At 36.6% G+C, this 19,068-nt stretch overlaps 1 protein-coding gene across 1 annotated transcript in view; it reads right to left on the bottom strand.

The window, feature by feature from the left end:
- Positions 1–19,068, bottom strand: part of MAP3K2 (mitogen-activated protein kinase kinase kinase 2) — an 89,802-nt gene that overhangs the window by 21,196 nt on the left and 49,538 nt on the right. The window contains exons 4-9 of the mRNA XM_030579572.1: positions 15,804–15,844; positions 12,056–12,155; positions 9,756–9,869; positions 8,687–8,786; positions 6,110–6,240; positions 4,528–4,607 (exon numbers count right to left, since the gene is read on the bottom strand). Coding sequence (XP_030435432.1) covers positions 4,528–4,607; positions 6,110–6,240; positions 8,687–8,786; positions 9,756–9,869; positions 12,056–12,155; positions 15,804–15,844 — 566 coding nt within the window. The remainder of the gene's footprint in view (positions 1–4,527; positions 4,608–6,109; positions 6,241–8,686; positions 8,787–9,755; positions 9,870–12,055; positions 12,156–15,803; positions 15,845–19,068) is intronic.

The raw sequence follows: 19,068 nt of genomic DNA on the forward strand, positions 1-19,068 counted from the left end.
AATCCCATTTAACTCATGTGATCAACTCAAAAAAATTAATCGCACTGTTAAACAGAATACTAACTGAAATTATTAAATATTTTGGATGTTTTACTACATTTTCAAATATATCGATTTCAATTACAAAACAGAACAGAAAGTGTACAGTGCTCACTTTATATTATTTTTTATTACAAATATTTGTCCTGTAAAAAACAATAGAATTTTCAATTAACCTCATACCAGTATTGTACTGCAATCACTTTATCATGAAACTGCAACTTACAAATGTAGTTTATTTTTTGTTACATAACTTCCCTCAAAAAAAAAAGTAAAACTTTAGAGCCTACAAGTCCACTCAGTACTACTTCCTGTTCAGCCAATCACCAAGAGAAAAAAGTTTGTTTAAATTTACAGTAGATAATGCTGCCCGCTTCTTGTTTACAATGTCTCCTGAAAGCGAGCACAGGCGTTCGCATGGTACTTTTGTAGCTGGTGTTGCAAGGTATTTACGTGCCAGATATGCTAAATATTCATATGCCCCTTCATGCGTCGGCCACGGAGGACAAGCTTTCGTGCTGATGACGCTCATTAAAAAAAAAAGTGTCAATTAAATTTGTGACTGAAGTCTTTGGGGGAGAACTGTATGTCTCCTGCTCTGTTTTACCCGCATTCTGCCATATATTTCATGTGATAGCAGTCTCGGATGATGACTCAGCACATGTTCATTTTAAGAATACTTTCACTGCAAATGTGACAAAATGTAAAGAAGATACCAATGTGAAATTTCTAAAGATAGCTACAGCACTTAACCCAAGATTTAAGAATCTGAAGCGCCTTCCAAAATCTGAGAGGGATGAGGTGTGGAGAATCTTTTCAGAAGTCTTAAAAGAACAACACTGATGCAGAAATTACAGAACCCAAACCACCAAAAAAGAAAATCAACCTTCTACTGGTGGCATCTGACACAGATGATGAAAATGAACATGCATCGGTTCGCACAGCTTTGGACTGTTATTGAACAGAACCCGTCATCAGCATGGACGCATGTCTTCAGGAATGGTGGTTGAAGTAATAAGGGACATATGAATCTTTAGCGCATCTGGCATATAAATATCTTGTGACGTTGGCTACAACAGTGCCATGCAAATGCCTGTTCTCACTTTCAGGTGATATTGTAAACAAAAAGCAGGCAGCATTATCTTCTGCAAATGTAAACAAACTTGTTTGTCTGAGTGACTGGCTGACCAAGGAGGAGGACAGATTGGACTTGTAGGCTCTGAAGTTTTACATCATTTTATTTTTGAATGCAGGGGGGTTTTGTACATAATTCTACATTTGTGAGTTCAACTTTCAGGATAAAGACAGGTTTCAGAGTAGCAGCCGTGTTAGTCTGTATCGGCAAAAAGAACAGGAGTACTTGCGGCACCTTAGAGACTAAAATTTATTTGAGCATGAGCTTTCGTGGGCATCCAAAGAAGTGAGCTGTAATCCACGAAAGCTTATGCTCAAATAAATTTGTTAGTCTCTAAAGTGGCACAAGTACTCCTGTTCTTTTTTCATGATAAAGAGATTGACACTTTGTACTGATACGAAGTAAATTGAAAAAAAACTTTTTTACAGTGCAAATATTTGTAATAAAAAATAAATATAAAGTGAGCACTGTATACTTTTTATTCTATGTTGTAATTTAAATCAATATATTTGAAAATGATTAATTTTTTTAATTGTGTGATTAATCACGATTAGTAAAAACCCTAAAATAAAGTGCATAACCTTTTACACACCAGCTACAAAGAGGATATTTCAAGCGCTGAAGCAATCTCTCTGTACCATACATAGGTTTTCTTATCTATTAAATGGAGATAACAATTACTTAGCTCAAAGGGGTATTTATGAGACTAAATCAATTAATATTTGCGAAGCACTGATTCTCAGATGAAAAGTTGCTATAGAAGTGCAGAGTATTCAGCAGTAGAAAGCTATTTTCTTCTAAGGAAATTGAGTACACCCTTATTAGAAAACAAATGCTATGAGGGTATGTTTTTGAGGAATGGAGATCTATGATTCAAGTTTTCCTGAGAAGTCTGTGAAGCTTCTTGAAACAACTTCTTAAACATGGTATAAATAGCCATAGAACGTCTAATCTTTCCTTCCACTAGAAAGAATAGTAATTTCTCTCTCCTTCTTTAATTGGATAAGCATAACTAAATGAATTCATCAAGTAAGTAATCTTTTGCCCCTAAGTACTTCCACGCTTCTGGAAAGTTCAAATCTCAAAAGTTTTCAAAGACCTTTTTGTGATACTTTGATGACAATGACCTTACAATTTCATGTCTTTCCCAAAAAATGGACATGGAGATATACACGCCTTAACTCTAAAGGCTGTAACTACTATACAGTTTGTAGAATCCAAGTACTTAAAGTTTTAAACAATGAGGAGTCCTTGAGGCACCTTAGAGACTAACACATTTATTTGGGCCTACGTGGGCTATAACCCACTTCATCGGATGCATGATGAAGTGGATTACAGCCCACGTAGGCTCAAATAAATGTGTTAGTCTCTAAGATGCCACAAGGACTTATCATTGTTTTTGATGATACAGACTAACACAACTACCCCACTGAAACTTAAAGTTTGCGGTCTAAGATGTATCTGACCTTCAAGACCTTCAACTCCAAGATAACCATATTCTGTATGCCCCTGATATCAAGCTAGATTTCAGAGTGACTGATAGGCCTGTTGCTGTGCCAATATTTTGACTCATGGGACTCCAGTCTAGTTCTGAGTCCACTTAGCATGTGTTCCTGGACAGAGAAGTTTTTCCCTACTGGTATAAACATTTGAGAAGCTGAGATTGGCAATAACAGGAGCTTCTGGTCTCTCTCTGTCCTATGTTCCATAAGCACAAAACAAGCTGGGAATGGATGTCTTACCCATATTTTTTACCCTTTTCTAGCCCTGCATTGCTAGCACAGGAAAGGAGTACTGTTGATATTTTGACAGTAAGAACAGCTTAGAGGAAGTCGTCCCTGCAGTGCTTTGGACATGGGAGGCTAGTCTTTTACCACTTTTGGCTTTTGTCAGAGTGGAACAGGAAGACAGCAAGACTTTTGAATGGATATTTATAACTCCATGAGCTCTTCAATCATCAACAGTTAATTACTGGCATGATCACAGAACTATATAGCAAATCAAACTAAATTACAAGACAACACAAAGGGAAAGCATGGACATGTTTAATTTCTGATGACAATGCAGAAATTTTGCACCATGTGCTGGGTTAAAAAATTTTATTTATCTGAGTTATTTGATGTCTACCCACACCTTAAACCATCACCCAAAATTTAAGTATATTTTAGGGGGGTTTTAAATGTATCATTACAAAGTTTTTTTTTTCAAACTTCCAATTTCAAATAGATTAATTTTTACTTGCCCACAAAAGAAAATAAACGCTCTCTCCCCAACCATATGGTGAGACCCTCTCAGATCATCCTTCAGTTTCCATCCCCTCCACATATGGATCCCCAATCACTTTAAATGCCGGAAAAGATGGACTTTGTAGGATGCCTGGAAGATAAGTCCTTCCACAATGATGTCCTTATCAAATAAGGAAAGGAAGCACAAGGAATTTACCTCAACTATGACTGGCTGTTCTGCCAGTCTGACTGGTTCAACATGGGAACAACCATCCATTTCAGGTTGGTGGATATGTGGTTCATAAATGTGTACCGATAATTTTAATTAAGTATTTAGATATTATAAGAGTGGCACAAAATGACAAAACCTAAGTAAACTTAAAACCAAACCAAGATAACAGTTAACTGTATCTGCTTATTTCGCCCATACAATGATTTCTTTCAGAACAAAAAATAAAAAATCAGCAAATAAAAACAGTCAGTTCATCTGGGAAATGTTCAAATTTTGTTTTATTTATAATAATATTTGGGCACGTAGGTGGAACTGAAATGTTCAGTAAAATATATGCGAACAATATAATCCTATGTGTTGAATGGATCTTTATCTGCAATGACTATATATAACTATCACTCACCTTCCCGTTTATGTTTGATTGTTTGTACTGATTTATCATCTGTGCAGTAATATTAAGCACAGTGCTGGGTAACCCATTAGTAGAATGGAGTTTCTTGCAGATGTCAATATCTAAAGTGCATGTTTAAAGGAGTAGTTCATGGTTGTGGAATAGACTCAATTTACAAACAAGACAACAATGGCCAGATTTACAATAAATCTGTGTGCAACAAAAAGCAGCAATTCCAGAAACTGATGTTTTAAATTCCACGCATCTTCAAAAACAACAGGCTGATATGGCACTCTTCTCTTCTGTGCATCAGTAAGCAGTTAAATCCCAGTAAGTTATATTGTTCTTGCTTTTGTGTGTGTGTGTGTGTGTGTGTGTGTGTGTGTGTGTGCATTTGAAAAAAATATACCTAGAAATTGTTTCTGAAGGTTGAGTTACTATGTTCTGTGATAGGTACTTTCAAGCAATCCAGCAGAAAGAAGTGCTGAATGTAAGTAGTTCTTACCCATCTAAAGGACTGTCAAGTGAGGGACAGCTTCCTGAGCCGGAGTTTTCAGGACTGCTCAAGGACAATGGATCCAGCATCTAGTAAGTAACCATAAGAAAGAGACTGAAAATCTTTTTTTATGGTTGATGGTTCTTTACATCACATTTTATAGCGCAAAACCCCAACATACTGCTCATAAAAATCAGCAGTTATAACTGATGTGGCTGAAGTCATATTGTATGGAGTCCTGCTTGCTGAAAAGCACTCTGGTGCCCTTCTCCCACCTAATACAAACATATTGTTTGTATTTACGTATTTAATTTACAGTGTTTGGGAAACAGTAAATTATAGCAATTATGTTAAAAGAAATGTGTGTAGTACATACACAAAGAGAGGGAGTGTTTGCAACACCTATATTAGATTAACAAAATTGTTTGGTCTCTATCTCAACCTGAAATTTTTTGGAAAACATGAGCAAAAAAAAATTAGGCTACTAAGGATAGTTAGCTGTGGCAATGTTTCAAAAAAATCCTTTTGTTTTTTAAAGAAATGGCTCCAGGAGAAAGAACTTGAAATTTGGAAAGGAGATGGTTATGGGGTCAGAGGTGTCTCTTTTGTTGCATCTGTGACAATCCAGGTTACATGCCCTTTTGAGTGGCTGGTCCAGAGAGGATAAGAGTCTACTACTTCTACCAGCTAAGTGAGTTATTCCTATAGCTTAAGTGGTAGAGACACACGCTACAGAGCTGAAGGTCCTAGGTTTAAACACTACTGATGACTCATGCAAGTGGTTGTTACAATTGCACGTGCTATAAACATTTTACATTTTGGAGTGCCATACATACAATCCTTGGTCTCTAATTCCCTGTGAGCATCTGTGTACTTGAAATGTCAGAGGCATTAACTGACTTTGTGCAGGCCAATGGTAATGTTTTTTATTATGTACAGAAATGGACTGGATCTGATCAGAGGATTGGTTGGCAGTGTTGCCCAGTGGACAGGAGATACAAGTTCTACCCCCAGTTCAGACACTGACTTGCTGTGCAACTGACAAGTCACTTTCACACACTGTCTCTGTTTTCTCTTCCACTCTCTCTCACCTCATCTCATTATAAATTCTTCATGTTAAGTACTGACTCTTACTACTTGTGAGGATAGAGTCTACTTGTAGGGGGTTCTGATCCCAAATGGGGCAATGAGGCACCACTGTAATAAGGATAAATAATTATGGCCCAGATTTGAAAGGCACTACATATCCCATTTTCAATCCTCTGAGCTATTCTGACCCCAACCACCTTTTCCATCAGTATCCAGACAGGATACCGATATTCAGAGAGAAGAATTTCTTGTAGATTCTAATAGCTTCATTCTGGTGGAATAGTTGAGTAACAGACAGATCAGAGGGACAAAATGACACGCCCCTGTGCACCTGCCAGAAGAAGATGGTAATGCTTACTAGGTTTACAGTACTTGACTTTCTTAAACCATTATACAAACATTAACTGAAAAGCTGAGAGGTGGCAATTGGTAGGTCAGTCAGTCAGTCACCATGCCCACAGTGACATTTAATCAAGTGGAAATTAAAAAAATATATATTTACTTGATCCATGCTTTCTGGAATGAACTCGCCTTCACTATTGATACTAGTGAATGATCCATTTCGTACCACCTGGTGCAGCTCATCTGGAATGTATCCCGGGGGAGGTGAACTTCTATCACGTGTATTGGAACCTTAAAGAAAAAGAAAAAAAAGCAGTTTATTGGAGAACACTTTGCTTAGACTGGAGATTAAAAACAATCCTCTCCTGCAAAAAAAGCTTACTATGGTATTTTCTCTCTTTTTGTAAAGCATGAAGTTTGCGTCTACATCTACCATGATTTATTTCACAATTTTTAAAAGCTGACTGTTGCTCTCATGGAGCCGGATACTGCAAGGTACTGAACTCTCAATGGCTAGGGATTAAAAAACAAAACAAAACCCCAACTGGGCACCATCAACTAAAATTTTAATGTTATCTCCTAAAATTTAAATGTATTTAATGTATTAAGTGATAAAATAAAGCCCTAATCCTGCTCAATGGATGTGGACTCTGCTTGTGCAGAGCTGCTTCCAGGATCAGGGCTAAAAACAACAAATTAAGAACTACTAAACATCATGAGTTAGGACTGCTTAAGAGTCAATCTATATATTGAAGGACTGAAAAAATGTATTGAGATACTTGAGTTTTCCATGATTAAAATTTCCATTGTTACTTACAGCAGAGAACAAGAACAACAGTTCAGTTTGTATTCTGCCCTTTGTATTCTGGAAAGGGTTGCAAAATGACTCTTTGGGATATAAGTCAATTAATTTGGGGTTTTATTATATGAAAGTGTGTGAAAGGGATGAATCTTAAGGTGCCTTTAAGCCATCTTCTTTTCTCCCCAGACATTAATATATATTAGTTTATGTTTTCAGTGTTATCTTTAAGGATAGAACTTACTTTAAAAAAAAATATGAAATTCTCCTTCACATTCCGCACTAATCCAAAATTAAGGGCAGTCTTTGGCTTCCCAGGGCCCAGAGCCAGCTGTGATCACTTTCTCCTTTACAAAACACTCCTAGACCTGTAGTCAATATTCTGTGTTTCTCCCGCAATTTTTGGTGCCCTTAACTTCATTAGAAGAGAGAATGTAATTCTAAACCTGTAATCTGGGAATTGTGTCCATCTACATATCTGTCTCTGGATAAAAATTTGCCTCTGTCAACGTGCAAGTTAATCTGGTGCATTCTAAACCTTGCATTTAGAATGCCCCATTTTCCGCTGTACAGCATAGGCATATAATTCATTAATTCCTAGCACACCATACGACTGGATCTAGATTTCATCAGAATGGAGTATTTACTGATGCTAACTTTCGTGATTTTATTGATAATCTCATGATGTTTTACTTAAAACCCTAGCTCCTGGCGTCTTATGAGGATGTGAGAATTTCAGCTTTCACTAAAAACAAAAAACAATGTTTTTAACCATCATCGCTGCAGAGAAGAGCTTGAAAACACAAACCCTGAAGACTTAAAATCCAGAAGGCAAATAAAAATAATCCAAAATGTATTATTTATTAAAAAAAACCACCTCATGATGACTTTTTGTGGCCTGACTCATTTTAAACCTTGCAGTTGGCACTACTGAATGTTGTAAATAAAAAGCACATTTCAACTGCATCAAACCAGGTGTGACAAATTGATACCTAAATACAGGTTCTTATATCACATTAACATTTGTATTTAATACAGTCATATTTAAAATTTTAAAGAAAAGATGGTTCAATATCCAATCCCAAAAAATAGTAAGCCTTTAATTAAGCATCCAACTATCTCCTTAACACAAAAGAGTTACAATGCCACACTATTTTCCTTTGTTTGTAACAGTGCTATATACAATGCAAAATATGCTTAGATGATGTGCAAAATCAAAATGTAATTTACAATTAAATTGACAAACAAATGTTACTTGTTCAATTAATTCTTTAGCCACAGAAGAAATGAAACCAAGGAATCCACATAAAATTTCACAAGTTAACCTCACACTTCAAACTGCATAGGAGAAAAGGTTAATTAGCCCAATGTAACACAGCTGCTTCTCTTAGAGGTACTTTTAAAAGCAGCATAAACAATCTAAATCAAACAATTTTTAAAACAGTCAGGAAATCTTACAGTCAGGAAAATGCATTGCCATTTAAATAAATATGGCTTTGTTCAGAAGGTCAATCCTGCATGTAATGAAGTCAAAGGGAGTACTGACACTGACTTTAATGGATAGAAGGGATGAGTCTGTAAATGAACAATAAAAAAGAAATCTATAGATGAACAATAGGGAACAAAGTATTAAACCCATTTGCTAATATCCCAAATCTAATTCTATTACTGGATTCTTTCAACTATGGATTAATTCTTGTTTTGTCAGTGTTTTCTGCACTAAACATTTATACAAATTAAAAAAATTCACCTTTTTCTTTGATTTTTACAACTAAAAATTATCACCTAACTCATCAGCATGAATAAACTTCAGTAAACGAAACATGGCATCAACCAATCAATCAGGATTAATAGAGATACTCTCTCAAGTACGAGTCTGCAGACAATTTAAAATGAAAGCTCATACACTTAAAATCACAGAAATATTAATTGCTTTACCTATTACAGACAGCCTGTTTTTACTCTCTGCCACTCCAAACACTGTATTATCCAAATCTTCCAGTGATGGCAATGGTTCCATGTTGCTTAGGACAGGAACCTAAAAATGAAAAAAAATATATTAAAACAACAAATAAGTTTAATTCTGTAGCCCCAAAAGGAGAAGAAATAAAGAAAAACACACTACAGATTTCCAAATGCTCTTTACATCATGAGAAATGTTTCCATGAAATATATCCTCTTTTTTTAATAATATAAGCTTAAGGAAAAGAAGCCAATTTGCTTCAAAGTCCATATATTTCCTATCACTTCAGTAGATTATTCAAACATTTCTACAATCACGTCTTAAATTACACTGATATAACAAATTATGTTTGTTATAAGTAGGATTTTTTTTCAAACTTGCAGTTTTCAGTTTGCGTCAAGAAAAATACACATTCTCTTTTAGCTCATGGGATCTCATGTCTGGATTTCCGCTTGAAAGAATCACTATACAAAATAAATTATTATTATTTATAATGTGGTATAACTCAAATGAGCAAATTATTATCAGGGCCTTATTGTGTTAGTAATGTCCACATAAAGTGGTATTGTGGGACATGACACACACCTACTATATCTCCACTGTTACCATTTGTTGTGACAGATGCATATAAACTTATTTTTATTTAAAGAAAGTTTGAAATTATTACATGTAAAAAAGTTTAAATAGCAGTTTCAAACACTGCACTAGCCTCTGAAATTGCATGCCAATGTTGGCGATTTTATACATTTTTCTATTTTAAAAAATATATCTCTTGCTGCTGTATGAAAAACCCAGACAAAGAGGGTAACTCAAATATTGTAACTCTCCAGGGGAATACAGTGAAACTGATCAAATATGAAATGTTACATGCATAAAGTAAACAAACTGAACAAAGAGAAAAACATTCTCTCTAATCTCTGAATAATCTTAGATGTTACTTGTAACAATAATAGATAAATATTTCACACAGAAGAGTAATTTTAAAGTAGGCAGTGTCCCACTGAACTCTTTAATCTAGACATTAATAAATACACTAATTCGTACCTGTGAATTTCCATGTATTACAAGCAATATCTTGAGGCTCTTCATGTGAACACTACGATCTAGCAGTTCAACAGCTTTGTCCAAATCATCCTGTGTGGTTAATGGAATCACCAGCTACAGGGACAGAGAGAAAAAAAAGAAATCTTAATAAGACACACAAATTAGTAGTGTTGGTATAAACCCGATACTGTATGTGACTAAGGACCCCCCCCCAACCCAAAAACCATTTCTTTGTAAATCAATTAACATAAAATACTATGATAATGCAGCATTGAGATGGCTCAGTCAGGCACTGAAGAGACTCAGGAAATTATGTTAAATTTGAATCATAATTTTAACTTTGCCTTCTAGTCTGTAAAACATTATGAAGCTGGCATTCATTACAAAATATACAATGTAACATTTTCTGCAACTTTAGATACATGTATAGCATCTTCTAGTATATTTACTTTCTTCTCTCACATACAAGTATCATAATAAATCACTGTACCTTTCCCTCAGAGAGCTCATATAACTTTTCTACATCATTATGTATTTTGTCATCTCACGTAATATACATTCAAAACACAATTTTTAAAAACAGTGTATAAATGTTGTTTATACACATTCCCCAATGACTTATCTATTAAATAATTATATTACTCAAGGAAGGGTGCCAGACATGAACATTCCTACATGGGATAAATACAGGCCACTCTAGGAAGGCATGAACCGAATTAATTATTTGCCTAGGCCAGGGTCACAAATTGCCAACTAAAATCCACTTAAATTATAATTAACATTTTTTAAACCATAACCAGATTTTAATCAAATTGGAATGGAAATATTTCCTGTTTATATAAAGAAACTGCACAATTCTGGTATCTAGCAATGGATTTTCCCTGCTCACAAGTAACTATTGCAATGAAATTTGAGGAATGAAACATTTTGCAAATTTGGTTCTCTAGCAATCAATTAACCTCCATGTTACCCAAAGAAAAACACAATCAAACTGTGTGTGTGTGGGGGGGGGGGGGACATTTTAGAATAAAACGAGAAATTAAGCTATTAATTCGTATTTGTATTATGTTAGTACCTGAAACCCATAATCAGGGATTGGGACATCATCATAATGGTCACTGTAGAGATATAAATTACAGTAAAGACTGTCCTATCATAGAAGATTAGGGTTGGAAGAGCCCTCAGGAGGTCAGCAAGTCCACCCCCCTGCTCAAAGCAGGACCAACACCAAATAAATCATCCCAGCCAGGCCTTTGTCAAAAAAACCTCAAGGAGGGAGGTTCCACCACCTTCCTAGGGAGCTCATTCCAGTGCTTCACCACCCTCCTAGTGAAATACCTAGTCCTACCTCAAAGATCTTAATTATGATACAACAAGTGGACAAAAACCAAACAAATGGTTAGGGAAGAAAAGGTAAACAGTAGCTTCTAATATTTATTTACTTAACAGTGGTAGGTTGTTTCTGACACACGTCTCCTTTCTCATTTTAACTCAAGAGGAACAAGAGGAGTAGAAAATTCATTCATATGCCCAAAGGTAGATTATCCTTTTGTGGGGCCCTAGGCCAGAGCAAGTGGGGGGCCCTCCCCATTCCTTCCACCTGCAGTAGCTCCCTCTGCTGCCCCCTGCCCCCAGCTCCTACCAGCAGGAGAGCCGGGTGAGTGGGCAGAGTGGGTCGTGGTGCAAGTGCACCCATTTTTCTGAGGTCCCCCAGTTGGCTGTGCTGCCCAGAGGAACTAGAGGGAAGAAAACAATTAAGTCGAGAAATGAGACAGAAGGTCTGGCTCTTTACTCAAATGTCCCAATACTAATAATATTTTACACTTACATAATATTAATTTTTAGATCTCAAAGCACTTTATGGTCAGGATAAATATCATCCACATTTTACAAAAAGGAAGGGGAGGCACAAAGAGAGATTAAATGAGTTGCCCAAAGTCACACAGCAGGTCAATGACAAAGCTGGGAATAAAAATCAGATTCACACTCCCACCCCCAGTCTGGTGTCCCATCCATCAGAGCAAGCTGCCGCCCTACAAAATCTTGGGCTGTGCCCTCTGCCTTATCCTTGTTTAGACAAATCCCATTCACCTGATGGAATGGTGCAGTGGAGAACCCTGCAAACTCAAGGCAGAAGTGACTAACCTTGACCCATCTGCAGCTTTTTATGCAGGAGGGCATCAGGTGGCCTTCAGTCATTATGAAAATACGTGGGATTTCAGTCTTGAAATGTTCAGCTGTCAAAATCATTAATACAATAAGATACGAGAAACTGACAATTTAGGAAGGCAGAATATTACCTCATTATTGCTGTAATGCAAGTCCATAGGCTGTCCAAAAGCAACTTTAGCTTTAGATGCAAGATCTTCTAGTTTCACAGGCCTGGGAAATTGTAGAATCCTGTAACACAAAAAATAATTTTTGGAGAATTTTTTCACTAATTTGAAACGGTCATTGTTTATTAATGAATTACCCATGAGTAATCTTATAAAACAGGAAAAAGAAGAAACAGTTTACAAAATATTTGCTGCCTTTCTGGAACATTAATATGCAGAATAAATTTTAAAAAGCATCTTTTGTGATAAAAATTAAAGGAACACTCACAGACATAAAATTAGGTCCTGCTAGCTGTGCTTTAGTAACTTGCATATTGCTCTATTCTAGTGAGCACACACGGCATTAAATATTCCAGAATCCTGCTCCACGTATTCCAGAATGGAGGATTCTTGTAAATTTCAATAACTTCTGTTTAAACAGAATGAAGTAGAACAGTGGAGGCAGCTATCACTGAGGCTTGATCTGCACAACATACTTACTTTGGTACAATTACGCCACTCAGGGATGTGAGAAGTCCACACCCCAAATGAAGCAGTTATACCGACCTTCACACACACACACACACACACACACACACACACCTATGACGGCAGGATAGCTTCTCCCACTGACATAGCTACCGCCTCTCGCAGAGGTGGAGTTAAGCCAATGAGAGAGCTCTCGTCCACTGGCTTTGAGCATCTGCACCAGATATGCCGATGTAAATTTGTAGTGTAGACCTGCCCTAAGAAAAACAGGATGTAGGCTAGTAATGAGCTGACCAGCAGAAGAGTTAAAATTACATCAGGGTAGGCAACCTATGGCACGCATGCCAAAGGCAGCACACAAGCTGATTTTTAGTGGCACTCACATTGCCTGGGTCCTGGCCACCGGCTCAGGGGCTCTGCATTTTAATTTAATTTTTAATGAAGCTTCTTAAACATTTTAAAAACCTTATTTACTTTACATACAACAATAGTTTAGTTATATATTATAGACTTATAGAAAGAGACCTTCTAAAAATGTTTAAATGTATTACTGGAACGCGAAACCTTAAATTATAGTGAATAAATGAAGACTCGGCACACCACTTCTGAAAGATTGCCAATCCCTGAATTACATCAATATTACCACCTTCATTTTAACTAGCTAACATTTTCTAGAATCAGGAGGAGAGCTTAAAAATACCATCCACTTACCTCCGTTTTTGAAAGATATGATGTAGTTAAATTTCTGAGATCCTCAACACTGAGTGTTTCTCTTAAAATTTTCTAAAATGTGGGTTATAAACTCAAATTAAAGATTTCCTATTAACTGAATGCCACCAAAACTAAAAGAGCCTAAATGTTTGTCACTCTCAGAGCTTCCATTATGTACAAATCTCTCTCAAATAGAGGCTTTTAAATTATTTCAGCAGAAAGGCCATATAACAGACTTTTGCTTCATCTCTATTCTAAGTTACCGAGGCAGATATTAACCACAAATCCTGAAGAGAAATTCCACTTGAATTTTATGGATATTACACTGGAAAATTAACAATGGCTAATGGTCCCTTTTATCTGGGTCTTCATTAACCAACATACCAGTAAGAACATTGTTTTCTTGGGGAAAGGAGGACAGAAGCTACGTCATTAAGGAAAATCTCTTTCCTTTCTCACCTTAATCAATTGTGCATTCAGCAAGCTTGGAACTTTGCTTACTAGAAGACTTTCGCTATCAGTTTAGAATCGCATATATATTATCTTAGAAACTCATGAATAGCTTCGGACTCCTCCTTTCTGCCTCCTATTTTACAACAATGTAGAAGCACCATTCAATATATTTATTTATTGCATAATCCCATGTCCACTGTTCCACATCATCCTGGTATCTTTGGATCTGCATGTTCTTACACAGAACATCAGAGCTCAACCTGCATATAGGACTTGGTCTGTCCAGTATCACCTGTTTGCAGTTGTAGCTATGGTGATCACAGTATATGAGAGGCACAAGGTGGATGAGTTAACATTTTTTTTTATTGGCCCCACTGCTGTTGGTGAAAGCTTGTCTCTTTCACCAACAGAAGTGGTCCAACAGAAAATGTTAACTCATCCACCTTCTCTCTCCGATATCACCTGGGCATTAGCTCCAAATCACTTCTACCTGGCCTGAAATAGTCTTATTTTTTAAAGGCAGCTGTAAGGATTTTTTTGCATTACATAAAACACTCTTCCATGAATGATATGCTAATACATTTCAATTACAATTTCAGACACAGACAGTGAAGTCTGGTAATGGCCACTAAGAGTACTTCTATTTTTCTAGCCATTTTAAAAGATGGCCACACTGCATTCTGATTAGCATGGAAGAACTTGCATTGATAGACTTTACAGGCCACTAACGACTGGCAACCAGTAGCACAGGATTTAGTGTAATTTTGTTTTTTAAAAAGGAAGAGAGAACTGTTGCATTTGCTATTGTTAAAAATGGAGTTTTCTTTGAAGGAGAGTGGGAGACCTCCACATACGGGAGATGGAGTCATACATCTTGGCTTTAATTATGCTTTTTAAGCTTTTGAATCTCTCTCTCTCTGCCCCCAACATGAAGTTGTATTTGAACTGAAGTTTAGTAGAAACCAATCAGAACAGCCCAGTTACAAATCTCAGAAGACTTTCCTATAGCAGAATTGCCAGTTGGGATTTTCCCACAAAATCACAGTCAGTACAGGAAGGGCAAATCAAAATATTTCCTTTTCTTGCTAATGTAGGGCTTGATCCTGCAACCACTTATTCAAATGAGCATAAGTCCCAGTGACTTCATTCATGTGAATAAAGTTATTCATGAGAGAGCATTTAAAGAATCAGGTCCATTCTTTGGAATTTATATCTAAGTAAATCATATTTGACAATTCATTGGCTAATCAAAAGGGTGTAAAGCTAACTATGCAATGAAAAAAAAAATCTAAATCCCACTGTTCATTCTTACAAATAGATGAACTTAATAAAGCTTAAGGCTGTAGGAATTCTCCTGATTAGTCTGGCCTTCTGCGGAAGTGCATGAGTTGCTCAACTCATTTCTCTGCAAGTTACATTTAGAGTTTGTCTACACATTTCTGGTGATGGTGTTAAAACTGCCCTGAGTCAGTTATGCCTCTGACCTTATGATCAACATTTTTTTTCTTAACATTTAAATCAGACTTGCTCCCTTTTATATATCATTGGTGCTAGTGACTACAACATACAGCATCAGACCCCAGCTAAGATGGCTGGCAAATATGGTAGCCTCAGTAATCCCTATAAAATTCTTTGTACTGATAACAAAATAGCTCTGGTGATCTAGTTTAGATTTGGCACTCACTTCATGTACCATGACCATATTGCTTCAACAATTCCTGACCACATATACAAATCTACTTATACGTGAGGCAGTTTGTATAATTAATCTATGCTAGAAAGTTCTATTTTAAAAGCTAAGATATGAAGGAGATTTGGTAAGACATTTGCTAATAAGATACTTAAGTATATTTTGGGGTCTACATTTAACAGCTTTCAGTTAATTTTGTTTAAATTATACATTTCTATTATTTTCTGTTTATTTGTGCCAACTAGTCTACTTCTCTTAAGCCATGTATGTACATCAAGTTCTATCAAGTACTTTTAATGGTTTCTTTGGGACACTAGCAGAGAAATAGCAATAGAATTCGTAAACTAGCAACAGAAATGCATTAAAATAGTTTATTTTTTCCTGTCTTACCTTTTTTCACCTCGGTGTTCGAATTTGACTCTAACATCATTCTGTAATGAGAGAGAGAAATTATATATTTTAAAAAAAAAGCCATAATACAAACCATTATAAATTATTAGTTGCTAACAAATTCTTACTCAGAAAACCATAAAAATACATTTAACATTCTCAGACGTTTTGTTTAATCTTTAGAGGGCCATAAGGTTTAATTACACTCTTTTCTTGCTTACTGAACATTTTGGCAGAAAGTAACAGATAAGTGGAAGACTATTTCTTCTGCTCAGGTATCAGATATGACAAGTCCGGAAATCCATGAGGATCAAAAGGATGGTTTTGAACTAAACTAAACATCTGTGTGAGGAAAAAAACATACATTGGCCAGGAATGGCGAACCACGGCCACTGGGAGCTGCAGGGGGCTGTGCCTGTGGACAGTCAATGTAAACAAAATGTCTCGTGGACCGCCAGCAGATGACCCTGATGGGCCGTGTGCCAAAGGCTGCCAACCCAATTTACATTTAGCTGTATTAAAATGCATATGATTTGTTTGTGCCCATTTTACCAAATGCTCCGAATCAGTGACCTCTGATCTTCCTTATTTACTGCCCCCTAATTTGTGTGTCATCTGTAAACTTAATCAGCAATGCTTTTAGGTCTTCTTCCAGATAATTAACAGAAATATTAAAATAACTGAGAACAGAACCCTGCAGGACCCCAGTAGAAACACACCAGCTCAATGATTTCCAATTCAGTTACTTTTTCAGACTGATCAGTTAGCTAGTTTTTAATTTATTTAACGTGTGCTATTTTTATTTTAGATCTTTCTAGTTTTTTAATCCAAATGTCATGCGGTACCAAGTCAAATATCTTACAGAACCCTAAGGATATTATACCAACACTATTAGCTGTATCAACCATAATTGATTTTTTTTTAAAAATAAGATTACAAGTTAGTTTAACAGGATCTATTTTCCCTAAACCCATGTGATTTGCATTAATTAGATTATCCCCCTTTTATTATTTATTAAAGTAGTCCCATATCAGCCACTCCACTATATTGCTCAGGATCAATGTCAGTCAGACAAACCTATAATTTACCTGGGTCATCCCATTTACCCTTTTTAAAAACTGGCACAACATTAGTTTTTTTCCAGTCTTCTGGAACTTCCCCAGTGCTCCAAGACTTATTGAAATCCAGCATTAATGGCCCAATCAGCTCCTCAGCAAGCTCTTTTAAAATTCTTGGATGCCTGTTATTTGGGTATGTTGATTTAAAAATGGCCAACTTTCCATTCCACTAATACCTCTAGAGGATGTTAAAGAGTGTTATCACCATATGATGAGACCATATCATCCTGTTTTTCCCCAAATACGGAACAGAAATATTTATTGAACCACGTCTGCTTTTTCTGCATTATTGATAATTCTACCATTTCCATCTAGTAATGGACCAATACTATTGTCAGGATTCTTTTTGTTCCTAATATATTTTTAAAAAAAACTTCTTATATCTTAATATATGCACACACTTTACAGCTGCCTTCACTTCCTCTCTAAACCAGGTCAGTTTTTTTTAACCACTAGAGCCTTCTTCCTTGATTATAACTCTCTGGGCGGCTAGCAAGATGTTAAATTATTCACAATTATCATTCACATGTTTTCTGATTAAATTCTTCCTCCCAGCTGATTTGGCTCATAATTGTTTTCAGCTTTGTGAAACTGGCCCTGTTAAAGCACCAAGTACTCATATTACTGGTTTGGACTTTATTCTGTTTGTATATTAGGATACAAGTTTGTATCTACCATTAATTTTTAATTTTGTAATCAGTTCCTCTCTATCTGTCAGGAAAAGGTCCAAGAAAGAATTACCCCTATATTGTGCTTTATCTATTAGGATATTGATCCATAAGCATTCAAGATCATTTTCTTCCAAATTATCAGTGACTCTGAAACAGATAATGTCATTTATGACAGAATGCCACTCCTCCTCCCTTTTTGCCTGCTGAATCCTTCCTAAATCGGTACTCATAGACTCTAGGACTGGAAGGGACCTCGAGAGGTCATCGAGTCCAATCCCCTGCCCTCACGGCAGGACCAAATACTGTCTAGACCATCCCTAATAGACATTTATCTAACCTACTCTTAAATATCTCCAGAGATGGAGATTCCACAACTTCCCTAAGCAATCTATTCCAGTGTTTAATTACTCTGACAGTTAGGAACTTTTTCCTAATGTCCAACCTAAATCTCCCTTGCTGCAGTTTAAGCCCATTGCTTCTTGTTCTATCATTGGAGGCTAAGGTGAACAAGTTTTCTCCCTCCTCCTGATGACACCCTTTTAGATACCTGAAAACTGCTATCATGTCCCCTCTCAGTCTTCTCTTTTCCAAACTAAACAAACCCAATTCCCTCAGCCTTCCTTCATAGGTCATGTTCTCAAGACCTTTAATCATTCTTGTTGCTGTTCTCTGGACCCTCTCCAATTTCTCCACATCTTTCTTGAAATGCGGTGCCCAGAACTGGACACAATACTCCAGTTGAGGCCTAACCAGCGCAGAGTAAAGCGGAAGAATGACTCCTCGTGTCTTGTTTACAACACACCTGTTAATGCATCCCAGAATCACGTTTGCTTTTTTTGCAACAGTATCACACTGTTGACTCATATTAAGCTTGTGGTCCACTATGACCCCTAGATCTCTTTCTGCCATACTCCTTCCTAGACAGTCTCTTCCCATTCTGTATGTGTGAAACTGATTGTTCCTTCCTAAGTGGAGCACTTTGCATTTTCTCTTTATTGAACTTCATCCTGTTCACCTCAGACCATTTCTCCAATTTGTCTAGATCATTTTGAATTTTGACCCTGTCCTCCAAAGCAGTTGCAATCCCTCCCAGTTTGGTATCGTCCGCAAACTTAATAAGCGTACTTTCTATGCCAACATCTAAATCGTTGATGAAGATATTGAACAGAGCCGGTCCCAAAACAGACCCTTGCGGAACCCCACTTGTTATACCTTTCCAGCAGGATTGGGAGCCATTAACAACTACTCTCTGAGTACGGTTATCCAGCCAGTTATGCACCCACCTTATAGTAGCCCCATCTAAATTGTACTTTCCTAGTTTATCTATAAGAATATCATGCGAGACTGTATCAAATGCCTTACTAAAGTCTAGGTATATCACATCCACTGCTTCTCCCTTATCCACAAGGCTCGCTATCCTATCAAAGAATGCTATCAGATTAGTTTGACACGATTTGTTCTTTACAAATCCATGCT

The sequence above is a fragment of the Gopherus evgoodei genome, chromosome 11 (genome assembly GCF_007399415.2).
Source record: "Gopherus evgoodei ecotype Sinaloan lineage chromosome 11, rGopEvg1_v1.p, whole genome shotgun sequence".
NCBI lineage: Eukaryota > Metazoa > Chordata > Testudines > Testudinidae > Gopherus > Gopherus evgoodei.